At 45.0% G+C, this 19090-nt stretch overlaps 1 protein-coding gene across 8 annotated transcripts in view; it reads right to left on the minus strand.

The window, feature by feature from the left end:
• RUNX1 (RUNX family transcription factor 1) overlaps positions 1–19090 on the minus strand; it is a 243849-nt gene that overhangs the window by 79311 nt on the left and 145448 nt on the right. For 6 of the 8 annotated variants that reach the window (XM_057546112.1, XM_057546111.1, XM_057546108.1 and 3 more), the window contains 3 exons: positions 14947–14985; positions 8896–9149; positions 2779–2935 (listed from right to left, as the gene is read on the minus strand). In XM_057546112.1, the coding sequence (XP_057402095.1) occupies positions 2779–2935; positions 8896–9149; positions 14947–14985 (450 nt within the window). The remainder of the gene's footprint in view (positions 1–2778; positions 2936–8895; positions 9150–14946; positions 14986–19090) is intronic. The other 2 variants (XM_057546110.1, XM_007183740.3) reach the window with 1 other exon arrangement.

Consider the following 19090-nt stretch of genomic DNA (forward strand, 5'->3'; position numbering starts at 1 on the left):
GTCCTGGACATCAGCCAGCGCCCAGACAGATTGGTTTTGTCGAACAGAGAAAAACCCTTCCATGTTCAACCTCTGGCAATTTCTACGAGGTTTTACAATCCCCAGGGACGGGCAGCTGAGAAAAGAAAAGGGAGTTTCTTTTTCTACCCTTCAGTTGGAACTGAGCACCAGGCCCCTTTGAGAATCCATCAGACCAGTGGCTTTTGACAGAATGGGAAATTGGCACTGAAATGCTCAGTGAGCCCACAGCCAGGACCTTCTCGGCCCCTGTGCGGTGTGTTGATGCCAATGTCATATTTTCAGACACATTTTCAAAACCAGAAAATGAAATAGTGGATAGTCTTAAGATCAAAAATGAAATAGTGGATAGTCTTAAGATCACTTAATAAAATGTTATGAAACTTTTAAAGGACAAGATTCAGTGAGGCAGATTAAGACTAATTGTTAAAATGAGTGAGAGTCATCTGCTGTCTTCATAATGGGAAGCAAATTGCAAAAAAAAACAAAAACAAAAAAAAAACCTGGCAGGCTTTGATGTTGACACTTAGACTTGAAAGAGTAAAATCAAGTTGTATTCTACGACTATGGGGAGAAATTATGAGACAGAGTCTAACTGGGCCTTTTGATGGCTCATTTTGTCTTGTAGTCCTAACCAAAAAAAAGAAATCACTCAAGACTGACAATATACACGGTAACTGTAGTTGGGCAAAACATTCATTTCGGGGTTCCTCTATTTTGGATTGCTTATTATCATGCGTGGGAAGCAGAGACTGGTCAAAACAGATATTGTCCATATATGGAGCGTTTCAATTAATTTTCTCGTTCCAGGTTATCAGAAGACAGCCCAGCCTTGGGTGCAGTTATTTCACTCTGCAAACTCAAGGGCATCCTGGCACGAATCAGGCAGCCAAATGCAAACACTCCACACCTTGGGGAAACAGTTCACTGTTACCCAAGTAAACACGAGCGCCTCTTAGTCACCCACTTGAAACAGACATGGCCAGTGAGGGACGAGAAACGCCAGAAAAGAAAGCATGCTGCTTTCAAAATTTCATTCTTTACCATCACCAACCTCCTGGGCCTTGCCAAAAAGCCACTACTGCACTTCTTATGGGAAAATGGCATGGGCCATTAAAGAGTTTCCAAAACTTTCATAACCAAAACCTGACCCGTAGACCCACATAGATGCATATGATGATAATATTACTTCCTCTGGAAATGCAACTAAATGATACTCAGCTGTGGCTTCCTAAGAACAGAAATCCACAGGAATTGAACTGAGATGGTTACGAGGCTGGAAGGCACGGACCAGGCGGTCGGGCCTTTGTTTTTTATTGGCTTCTCACCCACTCTGCCAGCTACTCATCTGAAGCCTTCAAGATGTTTTCTAAACACACATCTCTGAATCATAATGGGGATTCCATTTACTGAAAGGTGGGGACTTTTAATACAACAAGTGAACCCATAGAATGACTTGTGCCTTTATACCTTATAGCACCATTCATGCTTTCAATAAGTCGATGTAATTTTCTTGGTATTACCCTATTATTAACATAGTGCTATGAACAAATATCTTCAATCACGTTATAAGTTTTTTACAATTTTCTCTACCTTTGATTCTATTTTGAAAATTCCCCAGACAGCTAGGATACCACAAAAACAATAGCCAAAAAAAGCAGCATGCCTTTACCCCCATTCCTCTTTGACTAATCAAATTCCCCCAAAACACAGATTTTCTTATATTTTTAAATGCCTTTATAAAGAGTAATGATTACTCTTATGCTTAAACGTCCATTGGTTGTACTTTTACTTTTTTTCAATACAAGAGTCATCTACTGCTATTTAGGTTACCACGTCTTCTTTATCATACTCAAAATAACTTTTATTCGTAAGCTTATTCAATACTATATTACAAAAATGAGATTTTCAAAACAAACTATCTTACCTCCTTCAATTAAACTAATACTACTTATTGCTATTTGTAAAATAGGACTAAGGTTCTTACAATACAAAGAAAACACAATATTTGAAAATAACTGGAAACCGGAGGAGATTACAATATGCCAAGATTCCTCTTTCTGCTCTAATACTTTGATAATGGGCACGGAAAAAGAAAACTACACATAGAACTGCACTGATGCAATCATTCCTCTGGAGAATCCAGTCTTTAATATTATTAGTACCTAAAATACTAATAAGGCATCCAAATTACATATAGGAAGGTCACATTGCCATCAAATTCACCAAGCCAGAATGTTACTATTTCTTCATATTTTACCATAAAAAATGCTTCCTTGAAACACGTTTCAATAATCATCTACTATACAGCCCTTAAAATTATTAGAAGTGATCATTTGAAACTCTGTCACTTGTCAAAGATAACACATGGACCCTAAGTTAAAGGTTTCCAGTAAAGAGATATCTGAAAATTATCAAAGAGAGAGAACCCCAGTTGTATAATCTTAGTTTCTATGATGGTAAGTTTTATATTTTTACATTTTAGAAAAGATCTGAGAGGTTTCCTTGAAATTCACAATTCATGTTTTGCCTGCTCCAAATCAGTCTTGAACCAATTCAATAATAGAAAGCAATAATGTAAAGCCAGATTCTGTTAAAAACATTAAATTTTAAATAAAAAGCTGATGTAGCAATAATAACGGGAAGAAATGACTGTGTTTCTAGGGAATCCCATCACAGAAACTTCTAGATGTTTTGAAATCTGGGTTTGTTGCTATGTAAATACTGGGTATTTCAAGTTCAGTTCTGACAGATACATACCTCTTCCACTCCGACCGACAAACCTGAGGTCATTGAATCTCGCGACTTGGTTTTTCATGGCCGCTGTTGCATTTCTCAGTTCGGCTGAGTAGTTTTCGTCATTGCCTGCCATCACAGTGACCAGAGTGCCATCTGGAACGTCCCCCAGTGCCACCACCTAAACACCAGACATCAGGCATGTTAGAAACTTTGATGTCATTTGCATAACTATTCTAAAATTGAATGTATATCAAGTGATGCTTTTTAGTTTGCAGAGGAATAACAGTCATAAATTAAGCAAAACAACAGAAAAGTTCTTAATGGGAAGATTTACTTTAAATTCCACTATGCAAAATTATAAATGTTTAAATAATAAAACATTCGCCTAAGGAAGCCACATAAGGTCACAGAGCAGAGTTGGAATAAGACTCACTATAGCAAGGACTTTGAAAAGCTATGCCCTCTCACGACTACAATCATCTCTTAATTCTTCATATTTGAGAAACAGAATGCCTTGTTTTTTATAAGTTCATAACCTACCCCATCTTTCATTTGTCCACACCTCCACCGACAGGCCGAATAGGGCTGATTTTGCCTTTTAGGTGTTTAAACTTACTCCTGCTAAAATTAAATTTGATTGTTACCACTGAATTGCTGACGATTCTTGAATGACTTAAACTCTCCCTTTGCAAGTAGTTCATCCTTGTTGCCTCTACTCGCTTCTACTACCTTGATTTTCACTAGCAGTGAATTCTGGTATGCAAGAGAAAAAAATCAGAAACATGCCCTTGGTTTAATACTAACTACAAAATCAACAGGCCTCAGAGAAGAGGGGTGTTCACTTTGATGTGCTCCTCTGAATTCAGGAGCGGAACTATGTCGCATTTTTATATCTGCGAGTCCCAGAGATGTGTTAACTTGGGACCTTACAGATGACTGAGGTTTTCTCCAAACCCAGTTGATCTTGAAGAAGAATTCCTTCAATGTAACTGAATGGGAATGGATTTCCATCAGGACTACTAAAGTAAACCAGTAAATACATATTTTTTGACACTTAGGTAAAAAAAAAAAAAAAAAAAAGTAGCAATTTCAAGGTAAAATGCTTTAAAGAACATGGCCCGAAGATGCTTCATGTAGTAGTATCCATTTCTTGATCATCATTTGACCCTTCTAGAAACTATTTTCTTGATCAAAGCATTTATTCTTAGCTATATTTCCATTGTTTCTGTTTTTTAAGGTAGTTGTAGAATTTCAAATCAAGATGCCCCAAGTTCTACTTATTCCTATCACTTGCGATACCCCTTATGGTACTTTCTCAGTCACTAGTGAAATGTGTGCTCATCATTCCAATTATATAATCGTTTTGGGGGTTTTAGTTTTGAGCTGTGATAATAAAGTATTCTACAGTGATTATTCCTCCTTCTGTTTTCCATCTCCCCATTTTTACCTAACATTTGCTACATAATTTGGGGGGTTGACGCCTATATTTCAGTCCTCTTTTTCTGTCTGTAAATAAGGCTGCCATAGGCTCCCTTGTATGATACAAAAGCCATGTTTCTCTAAATTCCCATCTTCATTGCCTGCTTAGTCATCACCCTTTCTCTGTGTCATCCAGATGACCATCTATTGTTTTTATTCCTGAGGATGCTTTGGCTCTTGGATTCTAAGGAGTACGATGGGGAAAGTGAACCAACTCACTATAAGGGGTGGACGTACTTCCAACCCCAGGACTACACCAGGAGAATCAATTCTCACAGCAATAGGTAGGCATGTTCTTCATCTATTTTATCCAACTTGCACTCTTATCTTTCTTTCCATCCAAATGGACGTGTTTTCGATAAAGGAAATTTAAAAACACAGCTATTTCTTCCTCAAGCACCCTCTAATTAGGTATTTAGAGCCCATTATAAGTATGTTTGTTGCTGTTTAATTAAGAGCAGTAATATGACAATTCCCTTTTGTTTCAAAAGCATTATTGAAATAAATCTCCTTGATCAGTTATTTAGTTATTGTTACCGTTTTTTCTATTCCCATAAAATATACTTACTTTATTCTGCTTTTCTCAGTCTCTTAAAAATCCCCCCTCCTTTTTTTCCCCACTGTTTTCACTTCCCTCTGTAAAATTAGCTCACAATGTTGAAATGTCCTCCTTGAAAACATATTTTTACTTCCTTATCCCCATCTCCCTGTGATGACCTGGCATCTCTATTTTAATTCCACATTCAGTAAGTATACAGGGACCGGATCAACTACAGGGTTTTCCAACTGAATAAGTCATTGTTGGTTAAATAGGTTAAAATAAATAAATCTTGTTTTATAACTACCAAATGTTTTCTACATCACCTTCATCCTACTGGCCCCTCTCACAGTGCTCCATGCCTGTGTCTCACTCATCTTTCCAAAACTATCCTCATCAGTAATATGGCAAATTCATGAGGCCAACACCAAATAGAAACAAATAGAGAGTAAAATAATCATGGTGGCTAAACAAGAAAATGCTGTTGATGTTGGAATTTAAGACTAAAAAAAATCAGGAGTTTAACTCCTTCTTTTCCCTTTTTTTAAACTGTAGCAGGAGTCAAATATATTTCGGGGCTCAAAGATCATTTACTTGGCCTTTTATTGATTTTTCATGGTGGGGGGAAGGGAAAGAATATTAAATCTAGGGATATTACATTAATAAAGTATATCATCTAATTATTAGCAAGCATTCTTAGACTAGGAAAAAAGAATTTAAATTTAAAACTAACCTGTCTATTAATTTGATACAGATTTGATCATTGATAGGCAATATGCAGAGATTTTTGAAAAAAAATCTAACTTCAAACAGAGAAAAAGAAGCAACTGGAATGAAAAGCTATAAACAATAGGTAAGGAAACACAAACATTTACACTTTAACACAGACCAAACAGACAAGAAGGGACTTGCTGGCCAAAGGATATCTCATATTTTTTTTTTTTTTTTTTTTACTTCTCTGTTTTTAAAGTATCAGGAAGTTGGGCAAAATATCAAGCCTCCTCTATGTTACAGAACCTCCCCACACTGCTCTTGGTCGGCCTGTTCACAGTTCAAACTGGCATTTTAAACCAACTCTAATTAGGTTGAAATTACAGTCACAATTCATTTATTTCAAATCCCTTAATTTTCCAGTGTTATAAAGAAAGCTGTGAGGTGGAACTTAACATTCAGCTGAGATGATATTTAATGCATAGCTAGGGGACCACGATCTTGCCGACACAAACGTTACTTATTTCTTTCCTATGAAAAGAATATTACTATCAGCGCCCAAGGCCTCTGAACTTGCTGAAGGCGTGTTTATGCCTTTGGACTCTGGTGTACCAGGGCCTAAATAAACTTTAATAGTATAGTCTTACAAAATATATCCTAAGTCATCCAAACAGCTTTTTTGGCTGCTTCTGTAAATAACGGGTAACAGTAGCAAATTTAAGATTTTCTCGGTAGTAAAATGATGGATCTCTCCTAGGCTGAAAAATAAAGGCGTTTCGTGGGAGAAGGCGGCGGGGGGGCACTTTGGGGTCCAGGATAAGCAATTAGGATGATTGTAATCTATTTTAAGGAAAATTCATAACGTGAAATCTCCCTGTAGTTTCAAAGATTAAAGCTGAGGATTTACACATATTCAGAAGACTCCTAAAGAATCACTTCAATGCTCTTTTCATCAATTATCATCAGACTTTATCACTGTTTTACATTTTCTCCTCCTTAATGCAGGGAATGTAATAATTGTTTACTGATTAACTTCTTAAAGAGATTGTCTGAGGCTTATATAAGATCCAAATTTTAAAGTAATAATTTCTATAGAAACTGCTTGGGAGGTAGGTGGTGGGGGATGAGTACAGACTGGATTCACGGACACATAGTGAATCAAGCCGGATACAGTCACTTTTTCAAGTTTAGCTGTTTTATCCCTAATCTTTGCGCCTGTTGCCTCCCTGGAAATTTCTCCTGCTCCTTCTGTTATGCTAAGAGCAGGTCTCCTTCCGAAAGAGGCCCCTCTTTATGGGGACGGGAGTGGTGACAGATTATTCATCGAGTGGTCTGATTCCTCTGCTGTCCTTTCCTTTGCCCCAAATGTTCTCAAGACCCACATAAACTTTTTTCAAGAGATCTATACCTTGATCTTTAACCTAGAAACTATCACTCAGTAAAACAGAATTTTTTTTTAAAGTGAATTGTCAAAAGTCATTTTAAACCGGAAACTTCTATGTTTATTAAGATTTCCGCTAAAAGGAATTCCCTGACGGCTCGTGAAAACAATTTATATGATTTTTTTTCATTCTTTTAGAAGAAAATAAATACTTTCATGTGGTGGCTTGAGAAACAACATCGCTTTAACTCCTGAAGATCTCGCTTAATCACTTAGTGCTTGGGGTGTGCGTTCCCTAGTAGAGGAGGAGAGATACAGAGGAGACTTGATTTACCCCAAAGGAAGCCACAGATCCCTGAGAACCCACTCCCTTGGTGTGTCCGGAGCACCTGGTCTTAAAGGACCCTTTGGTTGATTATCAGCTTGTCTCCTCCCCTCTGTACTTATCTGAAAGTGACCCCAGGGCCCATCGCTGTCAGGTCCTCTGGAACTGAGGGAGAGCTGAGGAGGTCTGCCTGCCGAGAATGTTTATGTAAAGGGATTAGAGTGATTTCAAATTGAAATGGGCTCCTAACCCAAACCTACAGAGCTGGAGGAAGGGACAGGAAAGAGTCCAGCGGCTGCTCAAACTTATCCTCATTTGCATCCCCCTCAAAAACTCCTGCTTTCTGAAAACTGAGGCAATTCTACAGACACAGCCAATTGCACTTTTTTTGTTTGTTTGTTTTAGAAATCATAATCTAAGTTTGGAAGGTATGTAAAGCTTAAAAATAAAGAACTCTGACAGTACTTTTTTTAAAAAAGTGAACATTATTCATTGTAACTAACTCAAGATCCAGCACAGGCTTGGAACCATAAAAAACTTATATTAAAGTAATCTCCCCTTAAGGGGACAATGATTTAACCAGATTTTTTTTTTTTTAAGAAAAAAGAGTAGCTGATCTTTACAGCTTTTTTTTTTTTTTTTCCCCACCTGCTTTCCTTAGTCCCTTCAGTGAACAGGAAATGACTGCACTGATTGTATTTAAAAGGCTGCCCCTTCTCAAACTCACCCAAGACAGAAGAACTGAATCCCCACCGCCGAAATGAAATGTCTACTGTTTGCTGCCAGGGTGGCGGTGGCTGTTTAAAAGCGCCCGGGGTTGTTTATGTATCCCCTTTGAAGGCCAAGGTTTTTAAAGGGAGCTCAAAGCTAGGGCAAGATCAGGGGTGAAAAGTGAACGGGGACCTCTCAAGCTGCTCGGCTGAAGTTACCCGGTCCACACCGCCCCCTCCTCAAACGCAAAGCGGGCGGATTAGACGCCCGTCTCACGCCAGACAGCCTTGCCTCCTTTCGCTGCCCCGGGCTTAAGCTAGGTGAGCCGGCGATAACGTTCAGGAGGGTACCAGGAAAAGAAAGAGCGTTCGCTACTTGCGGCTTCCGGCAGGAGCAGTCTAGAAGCTCGAAAAAACTCTTCAGAAAACTTATGCAAACTTAACTACTCCCGCCGTGGACTTTGAACCTGCTAATTCCTACAGGGCTGTTAAAGAAGGGGGTGGAAGTGGAAAGCCTTGACAGTTTTCCTTGCCAGTTTATTTACATTGACCCGAAGGTATAAAAGTATCTCTATTTTATTTCCTGACGCCTCCCTCAGAATGGTTGGGGTGTCAAGCCAGAGTTGGGGAGAGAAGCAGGGGAGCCGACAGATAGGCTTGTCCCTGCTGGGTTATAACTTTTCCTACTTTGGATCAAAGCTAAGGACCCCTGCCGGGGAGAGGTCCAGCCGGCCCTCAGTGGACGTCTTTGGGGGCATCCTGATTTTTTCGGCCATCCTTGGAGGCCGCCGCGGCCGGCTAAGGCGGGCCCCCCGAGGGTCGCCACGGCAACGCAGCATCCCCAGTCTCCCGAGCGCAGGGGGATGGACCACAGGCCTCAGCGCCGGCCCCTTTCTAGAACCCGGCCCCGCCTGCCTGGCCGCTGCCCTCCTCGATCTCCCCGGCCTCGACCGGCCTCTGCCTGTCCTCCCTCCACCCTCTCCGGGCTGAGTACCTTGAAAGCGATGGGCAGGGTCTTGTTGCAGCGCCAGTGCGTGGGCAGCACAGAGCACAGGAAGTTGGGGCTGTCGGTGCGCACCAGCTCGCCCGGGTGGTCGGCCAGCACCTCCACCATGCTGCGGTCGCCGCTCCTCAGCTTGCCGGCCAGGGCGGCGCCGGCGTCCGGGGCGCCCAGCGGCAGCGCCTCGCTCATCTTGCCCGGGCTCAGCGCGGTGGAAGGCGGCGTGAAGCGGCGGCTCGTGCTGGCATCTACGGGGATACGCATCACAACAAGCCGATTGAGTTAGGACCCTGCAAACAGCTCCTACCAGACGGCGACAGGGGCGCGGATCTTCAGCAAGCAGCTCCCGGGAGACCAACATACAAGTTCAGGGAGCTTTATTGCTGTGGGGTGGCTGGGGAAGGGGGCAGACTAAGTTACTAACAGTCCAGGAGGGGGAAAATTCTAGTTTTGCCGATCGGCCTCAGACCCAGGCAGGACTCTTAGCAACCGACCGCTTAGTGCTTTAAAAAGTGGGCGACCAGAATCCAAAGTCAAGTGCCAAGGGAGACTATCTTCTTCTGAGTCTTGCTTTGAGAGTTTTAAGTTCAGTCTTTGGCTGTTAACCAAAGTTCCCAGAGGCAAAATTCCCATACACTTCCTAAAATATTTATGCGGAGAGCAAAAGGACCAGCAAATACATAATTTGGAAGTTCCAGTAGTTAATTGCCTGTCAGATTTTTCCCAGGTGAGTTTTGTCTAAAGTCCAACACAACAGAAAATACACGAGGCGTGTCTTCCAAATACGGCGCCACTTTTTATCATGCAAAACTGGCTTCGGTCCTCAAAAGCAAGAGCTGAGACTTCCAAAGATCCTGCTTCTAATGTATGTGCACATATATATATATAAATATATACATATGCTCTACTTCATAACATATTTACAATACAATCTGTAGAGAATTTAAACAGAAATCCATTAATGTTCGCTGCAGGTTTTTTTTTTTTTTTTCTTTTTAAGTAGCCTTGAAACTCAGCTTCAGTAGTTGGAGAAGGGCTGGGCGAGAAGTACTTGTCATGTTCTCAATAAATTCTGGCAAAATGCTCAGTTCAGAAAATTCAGCTTTTCAAAGAAAAGCTAATCTTAAAAAAAAAAAAAAAAGTCCAAGTCGATGACACCTAGAGTTCAGCTCTCCACATCTGAGAACTCGGGTTTGGGGATGTTGGTTAAGTTTGCGGCTGGTCCTGTGGTTTGGTGGGAGGTGAACGGCAGCCGAGTCACACGCACGCAGGCACGCACTCTTCGGAAGCCAGCCGCTGTCTGCATCGACTGCGGTGAGTCAGCCCCGACTTGGGCAGTAGCGAGACGATCTTCCTCCAACGTCGCCCCAGCGTCGGCCGGTTAACTACTTAGACGCGCCAATACCCACGATCACAGCGTAACCGCAGCAGGTGGAGCGGGCCTTGTGAGGAGGCTCCGCAGCGCAGATCGAAACAGACGGGGCGGCTCGAGTTACACAAGCACGCACACACTGCCACGCACACGCAACTTCACCACTCGCCTCGAAGCACAGCGCACTCTCTCCAGAAGTTGTCAAAGGAAACAACCGGGGAAAAGTTCACACCCAGGAAAGAAGTTGAACCATCCAGCCAAGAAACCAGTTCATTCAAAAGTAAGAAAGAAAAAAAAAAATAAAAATAAAAATCGAAGCTCCGACGCGGGTCAAGGAGAAATAGCAAAGACTGACTTTCTTCTGGTGTCCCCCAGGAGCCCCGGGAAGAGGTGCCTGCCGGCGCAGGGCCGGGCAGCGTGGTGCCCTGGCTGGGTCAGGCCGCGGGGCGCCCGTCCCGCCTGCGCCCGCTGGCTCTATGAATGAGAGTGCCTGGAAATGAACGTGCTTTTACTGTAAGCCCGGCCCGAGGAATTCCATTCCCTCAGCTCGTTTGCATAGGGGCGGCCGCCGGCCAATCACAGGCCTTTCCGGTATCAGCCAGGGCGCGGCTCGCGGCCGCGGGCTCCTGGAATTGGCCCGCGCGCCCCCGCTGCCGCCACGCGCTACTGTACGCAGCCGGGGTGGAGAGTCCACCGCCGCCGCTGCCTCCCGGCGCTCCCCGCGCATCCGCATCCACGCACACACATGAACACACGCACACGCTCCCACGCCCTCCCCAGGCCCCGCCCCGGTGCGGACCGCGGCCCTGCGGCTTTGCACACAGGCGGGGTTGTGTGGCCGCCTGCTTTGGGGCTGCAGTGAGTGGCCTCGCCAGGGGCGGCCGCGGTGCAGGTACGGAGGAGGTGGAGAAGAGGAGGCCGGCCGGCCTGGGGAGGATTCGGGCAGCTTGCTGAACCCCGAGCGGCCCGGGACCAGAGACCTGCCGGAGGGAGGCGCCCCGCGAGCCATGGAGATGAATCGGCTGCCGCGAGGCTCCGGAGACCGGGGCCGGATCGCCCGGGCGACCCCAGGCCCTGCGCGGCCGCCCGCGGCCGAGCCTCTGCTTTCCCGGCGTGGATGGGATTCGGCCGCGAGGGGGCCGGAGGGCCGAGGGCCCGGCCGGGGAGCCGTTCAGCGCGCCCACACGGCCCCGTTGGCAGCTGCGGCGAAGTGGCGCTGATTCATTTAATGAGGCCAGACGGTGTCGGTCTCCACAACATGGTTTTTGTGTTTTTAGTTTTCTCTCTTGGTTTTCTTTAATTGGTGTTTTTTCGCCGCGGCTGGGCTGCGGATTAATTACGCAGCGCGCCTTACTCAGGTTGATTGAGTTTAGCGGCGAGCAAAGGAGTTTCGTAGTTAGAAAAGACCCCAAAGAACAAGCGACTGGAAAGAAAGTTGAAAGCATCTGCTCGGCTCGCTCCCCATCCTCGGAGCGTCGGCTCCCTCGCTAGGCCCAGGTCGCCCGCGCCCCACACCCACCTCCGGCTCCCCGGAAACGGCCCCGGCTCCGCTCCCTGCCAGCGCGCGCGAGCCGCCGCGGGTGTTAAACCCACCCCGGCTTTGCGCGCTGGCGGGAACTTCCCCCGCTCCAGTCCCCGCGGCGCCACGGGCATTTTCGCGGAGCTTAGAGGGGCCCCGCCCCGCCCCCGCCCGGCCGCGGGGCTCCCCCCCTCCACGCGGAGCCCACCCGCTCCCTCCCTCGGGGGAGGGCGCTCACCCACTCCCCCCCGTCGACTCCCCAGGCGGGGGTCTCTGGCCCTCCCCCCGTGGGTCCCCTCCCTGCCGCCGGTCCGGACTCTCCTCGGGCTCTGGCGCTGTGGCCTGCCGGAGGCGGGGGCAGTGGCGGGCCAGCCGCGGAGGCCTTTCCGGGCGCCCAGGCAGCTTCCCTCGCCCCAGGCCCAGAGGCCGGGAGGTGCTGCGGGCCGCGGGATCGGGGCGGACGCCAGGGGGCAGCAGCCGCTCTCGCTCGCCGCCCCGGGCGCCCAGTGGCCGCGCAGCGCGCCGGGGAACGCCCCCGACGGCGCGGGGCTCTGCCGGCCTTCTCGCGGCCTTTGGGTCTCCAGTACAATCTTCAGTTGGGGAAGAAACGACAGGAAATGACCGCCCAAGCCAGCCTGCGCGGCATCGCCGCCCCCCCGCCCCCGCTATACCGGCCGCGCAGCTGGCGGCTAGGGAACCCTCGGGCAGGGGTCTCGGCTGTCCCGGCCGGCGCGCGTCAGGGTCTCTTCTCGAAACCCCTTTGCTCGGACCCCGCCGTCGGCCGGTCCCAGGCCGTCGGTGCTGCAGGCGTCCCGGGCGCCCTCCATTCTGCCCGGCTTCTCCCTACGTGGGCCGGTCCCCTCGCGCCCCTCGCTCCGGAAAACCCGGGACGTTCGGTAACTCCCAGGACCCAGCTGCATTTTGTTTTCATGGGTCTGGGGTCTCAGAAAACGCCTTTGTATTTTTTTTTTAAAGTAATTTTGAAGAAGCCGCATTTCAGGTGTAAAGACCCCAAACGTCCTCTCTCCACTGGGGCGGAGCGATTCCGAATACTGCGCAGTCCCAAACCTCCCTGTCTGCCGCCCCTCCTGCCCGGGGCCATAGTCGCTCTGCGTCCGGGCTCGACGCTGCCCGCGCTAGAGGCGAGTTCGGGCGGAGTGAAGTCTTTCGGCTTCAGCTCAAGTGCATTTCCCTAAGAGCCGATCAAGCGCTCCTGGGGGCCGCCTCCAAGTGCATCCCCGTAGACCCCCATAGACGGGGGCTGGCACTCTGGGGATGTAGCGGTCTGGGGTAAGCCGCCGCTCGGAAAGGTCAGAGAAGGCTCCTCTAGGGCTGCGACCGTTTGCCTGAAACCCTAAACCCTGCGAGGGGCTGCGGGGCGCACCCCGCGCTGCGGTCTCCCGGGCGGGGATCAAGTTCCCTTAGTAGGTACAGCGATAGATGCACCAGGTTTAGCGTTTCAAGGGCAGCGCCGTGGGCGCTGCTCAGCTCAGAGTCTCAACCAGTAAATCCCGAGTTCGAACGCAGACACGGATGATAATAGCAAGGAAAGCTTTTGCTGATTTATTCTGAATCGGGCCGCCGGGCGTTTGGGGTTCCCCAGACTTTGCGCAGGTTATAACTGCGTTGCGCGGTGCACGTTTGAAAACCAGAAACAAACAACACTGCCCCCCCTTATCGAGGGACTAAAATGAATGGAAAGCAGGCAGCATGGGGCTCAACTAAAGGGTACCCGGAACCCCTTAGTCTGAAGGGCTTTTTACATAGTTTATGAAGTTGAGTAACGTCATGTACGAAATGAAGAATTCATTTCCACCAGGAGCGCTCATTTAAGGGGCGATATAGAATTTCCCTTCCCCTGCCTCTCTTAAGAGAAAAGGAAAGGAAACATTACAGTATACACTCCTAGTGTTCCCCTGGAATAATACTAAAATCTACTTTTGTCATAATGCAATACAAAAAGTATAACGAAGTAGTATGTTGGGCAGATGCTATGTGACAGATTCTTCCAAATTTGCTGCATGGGGGAAATTTCAAAAAGGCTCATCAACTGATTGAATGAAATGTAAGTTTTCACAGTGAATTTAAAAAGCGGTATTTGGTTAGTTGCAAGGAAAAAAAAAAAACAAACAATTTCACCGGAAAACAGTAACAGCTTATTGACATTTTTTTCTACAACTTTAGGTAAATATATAACTATGAGGAGGGCCTCAGAAAATATCTAAATATTTTACATTTTTTGCTCTTTCAAAACCCTCTCAAAAATAAATAAGACTCAACCATTCTCTTAAAATCCCCCTCTGTAATATGATATTTCTAAAATTACATTTCTAAAAATGTAATATTTCTAAAAGAATTATTTCTGTTTTCAGTGACTATTTTAATGAAAATAAAAATCAGAGAATGTATTTTGCTAGTGGTTCTGGACCAAACTGCTTCAGTTTGTACTAATGTCACAGGGAGGGTGAACAATTTTGTTGAAGACTAACATACATGTTAATGTATGTACAATACACACTGTCCAGTTTTCAACATTGGAATTTAATTAAACGTTCCCTCCCCCCAGTGGATTTGAGATTATTTCACTTTTGAAGTGTAATAACTTTGCGGACAAGATCCCTTAGTTCTTCCACTATGTCCTTCCTCTACGTGACGACTTCCATGGGATCCTGCGGTTGATATATGACTATTTCACTAACTTTGTAAATCAATTTACAACTCACAAGTAGCAAACTGAGAAAAAAATTTTAAAAATCTTTTAAAAAATTATGGATGCTTAGTAAACATTTTACTCTCATAAAAATTTTGCATTAGCACTGCTGTATCAAAAGTAATAAACTAGGTAATAACACATAGAAGCCAAGCTCTATTTTTTATTTTTAAGAGTCATTTAATAATAAACAGCAGAATGCACCTGTGGTAAACGCTGTAGAACCAAGGGTATCTTTTAAGGTTTCACTGGAACATTTTATATGTTTGACATTTACAATATGGAAAACAGCTTTTAAGTATTTTTGAATCAGCAAAAAAAGTTTTGATTATTTGGTTAATTTATATCGTGAGTTATTTATAGCGATACATGGATAAAATGTCATATATATGCATATATGAATGTGCATATTTTGTTAAAAATATAACTTGGAATCTAACATACCGTGAACGTCTCTAGATGGATTCATTCCATGTACACATTCTGAAAAAGTAGAAAGTAGGAAAATAAAAATAATTGTATGAGTATACTGACAGCAAACACCAAATTTACCAAAGTTGATTAATTTAATTGTAATTGGAATCAGTGCCAGTGTAAAAACTAAATCCCCCCTCTCATTTTTTTTGGTAGCTTGTTGCCTCTCACACTTTGTTAGCACTGGAGATTTTTATTGCATATTGTCCAGCTTTGGCTCAAAAATAACTTAAAACAGTAAATCATTATATAAAAAATGAACTGTTACCTATGCATATGATTTTTATGTACCTTTGACCAATTTTTTCCATTGCTAGGTAATACTGAATCTTTATCTTTCATAGAATCACCTCTTTCAAGCTCTATATGTGATGCAAATGTGATTATTTAATGAACATTAAAAATCCATTTGGAGAATGTAGGGATGGATCATAATTCATAGTGAAATTAAAACCAAATCCTAACTTAATACAAAAACATTAAAAAATCTGTAACATGCTAGAAGCTAAATGCAAGAAGTAAAAATATGAATAGTTTTCAAAGTGATAAAAATAAACAATTTGGAATACACCTTCTAAAAGAAACAAACTAGTAGATAAACGTTATGATCATTTACTTCCAATGCTAGGACATTTTAGAAATATTCCCTCTTTGCTTGATTTCCTTTCCCTTTGCTAGGAGGGCAGATTATTTATATGGAAAGCTTTCATTCTTAAAGTAACAGATGATATCAATCATTATTGAAAATATTTGTCATATGATAATTTCCATATATGAATCACTATATACCGCTGCATGTACAGTTACAGGTAAAGTCACAGGTAGATCCATTAAGCAAAGCCATATGAAGCTATTTCTCTTTCCCTTGAATATCTATGTATAATGTTCTGAATGTGAAATTATTCCATCAGCCTTGTATATTGATAATGGCCAGCACTGAATGATTAACGTGGAGGAAATAGCATTTTTCAAAGCCTTAGGATTTGAGCATTTCAGATACTGCAGACCTAAAGCTTTCAACTCCACTGCACAATATTAGTATAACATAGCTTAAATAAAACCTTTAAAACCTAAGAAAGGAGGTAATTATTTCAGATTTCCGGATGCTGTTTGAATAGGCAGGAGAACAAGATTTTCAGCTCCTTAGTCTTATATTTTTGCCAAAGCAAAAAGGGCAACTAAAATGATAAGGGGTTCTGAAGGACTGCCCTATGATAAAAAATTAAAGGAATTCAGTATGTGTAGTCTTAAAGGAGCATCCTTAAAACACACACACACACACACACACACACAAGATCGTGGTTTACAAGTACATAAAGTGACTCCATAAAGATTTTTAAAAAACAGAGCAGGGAAAGAATTATTTGCACTAATAATGAATGATAAGGCAAAAAATAACAAATGTACCCTGAAGTTAGTAAGTTTAGTTTTAATAGGCATGGGGGTCGGGGGAAATCCACAACAGTAAGATTGACCAGGCAGCTGAGTTTTTACTAAAGAGACCCAACAAAACTAACCACCCTGGAAATTCTCTCTTGAGACCCTGAGGAGCCTTTCCATGTCTGAGACTGAGAAATATGAGAAGCAGAGTGGAAAGGCAAGTGTTTTGTCTACACACCTAATATTTCAGTGATTCTGAGAGAAGAGCCAAGATTTTTTTTCTAAACCTAAAAACAAAGGCAGAAGTGAGTGGATTTTGAAAGGTGTGCATGCGGTCTGTTGAAAGCTTTCTTAGTTTGTCCTGTGTCAGTAGCTTTGAGGACACACCATTAAGCTGGGGGTGGTGGGAGGGAAGAGAGAAGGGACGGGTGTCTGTACATGAAGTCACACCTGTAGAGGTTTGTAATGATTGGCCCGAGGAGTTGTTCAAGGTGCTAGAACCCGAAGTGTAAGAGAGGGGAGGGTGACTTCATGACTTGGACGTGCGTGACAGTGAGAGCCGACTCCGGCGAGCACATCCTTCCACTGTCTCCACTGAATGCTGCTGTATGCCAGGCCATGGCCAAAATGCTTTCAGATACCTCGTCCAGTTTATTCCTTGCAACAATGCCATGACCACCCCATTTTACAGACCAGGAACCTTACACTTGGAGAGTTTAGGAAACCTGCCCAAAGTTGCTTCACGCTTGATCTCTGTGTACACACACACACACACACACTCGTATCCCCACATGTGGGTCTACACACATGATGAGTTGCTTCCTTTAGACCACAACTATGTATTTTTATCGGTGTCCTTTGTAGCCTTCTGAAAAATTAACTCTGATCTCATCTTTCACTTTTATCCCCCTGTCTCAAGGTCTCCATCAGAAAATAGCCCTGAAATTCTTTACCCTGCAAAATCTCAAATATTTAGGAGTCATATCCTGAGGTTATTTCTGGCCATCTACAAAGCTTGAGGAGCAGGTCAAGGTCCCTTTGGCCAATAAGTGAGAGCAATGGAGTGTCAGACTGCTGACGGACACGTGTGTAGGGTCCAGGGAGCTGATGGGAGGAGGCACAGGTGTTGGCACCACCTGGCGGGAAGACTTCTTTCCTGGTTAGAGATGATATTTGATTTGACCCTTGGAGGTCCTGTAGATTTTCACCAGGTGCTTGGGAGGGTGGGAGGAAAGGCTTGGGGTGGGGAGTGGGGAGAGAAGCCTTTCCAGGCAGAAGGATGAGCCTGAGAAAGGCATGGATGCTGTTATGACACAGACCCGCAGTACAGTTGGAGCATAGGCTGGGGATCAGGTTGGGGAGTGGCGGCTCGTAAATGACACTACGCTGGCAGACGTGAACACAGGTCAGAGGCAGCTTACACAGCCTAAAGAAATCTGAACTTGAACATGAGGGCAATGGGTTCTATCAGAGCCTTGAAATCTGGGAAATAACATAACGAATACATATTTTAGGAAAATAAATCTGTCGGAGGTGGATAGGTGAATTAGAGGGGGTAGAGAAGGAGCAGGAAAGCTACAGCCTTGCCAGGCAAGGACTCATGAGCATTAAGGTGGAAACAATGGAGACAGAAAAGGGGGGACTGAGGTGAGGGAGGGAGAAGGGTCTTCCCCCATTTCCGGCCCAGGTGCCATTAGTAGCAGTTAAGACCAGAGAGGATGGGTTTGGAGGTAGACATCAGGAATCAGCTTGGAATGGACAGAACAAAATTATAGGCGCTGGTGGAAAAAACAGGAGGAACAGGTGTTGTGTAAGCTGCTAAGTTTGTGATCATTTGCTAGTTTGGCAGCAACGGAAAACTAGCACACCAAGCACGCCTTCCCCTCCTCTTATTGTTTTAGGGAGACGCTGCCTGTGTGCTTATAAATCTCTGTTTCTGGGGTTCAGTGGCAGGAAGCCACACACCTAAGTCACTGTTCTCCAAAAGTCCTGTCACTGATGAAGCTGATAGTTGGGTCTCTGTCTACTCGACTCTGCCTGTCTCGCAGTTGCTTCTGGATCATTGGGGAGCAAGGGTGTCTTTTATTGGCCCTCCTCAAGCCAACTCTGTAACTGTCTCATTCTCTTCTGATTCACCCTCACCCCACACAAACACATAACCACTAGAGTTTGGATACCTTACCAGTGAGGCTCCCTCCTCTTCAAATACTAGACAGTACTGGATAAACAAGCTGTATCCCAAGCCCTTGGGAATCTGGTTAAGTGCAGATTCTGATTCAGCAGGTTTGCGGAGGGGCCTGAGGCGCTGCCTTCCCAGCAAGCTCCCTTTAATGCCACTGCTGCTGGTTCAAGGACCCCACTCAGAGTTGGCAAGGCCAACTGCTCGGTACCCAGCAAACATTGTGCCTAGCACACACTGAACTGCAGTCTCTGAAAGGTTTCTGTGGCTTCCCTGGTGGCACAGTGGTTAAGAATCCACCTGCCAATGCAGGGGACACGGGTTCGAGCCCTGGTCTGGGAAGATCCCACATGCCACAGAGCAACTAGGCCCATGTGCCACAACTACTGAGCCCTCATGCCACAACTAGTGAAGCCCACACGCCTAGAGCCCATGCTCCGCAACAAGAGAAGACATCACAGTGAGAAGCCCATGCACCACAAGGAAGAGTAGCCCCCGCTCACTACAACTAGAGAAAACCCACGTGCAGCAACGAAGACCCAACTCAGCCAAAAA

This window comes from Balaenoptera acutorostrata, chromosome 4 (genome assembly GCF_949987535.1).
Source record: "Balaenoptera acutorostrata chromosome 4, mBalAcu1.1, whole genome shotgun sequence".
Classification (NCBI taxonomy): Eukaryota; Metazoa; Chordata; class Mammalia; order Artiodactyla; family Balaenopteridae; genus Balaenoptera; species Balaenoptera acutorostrata.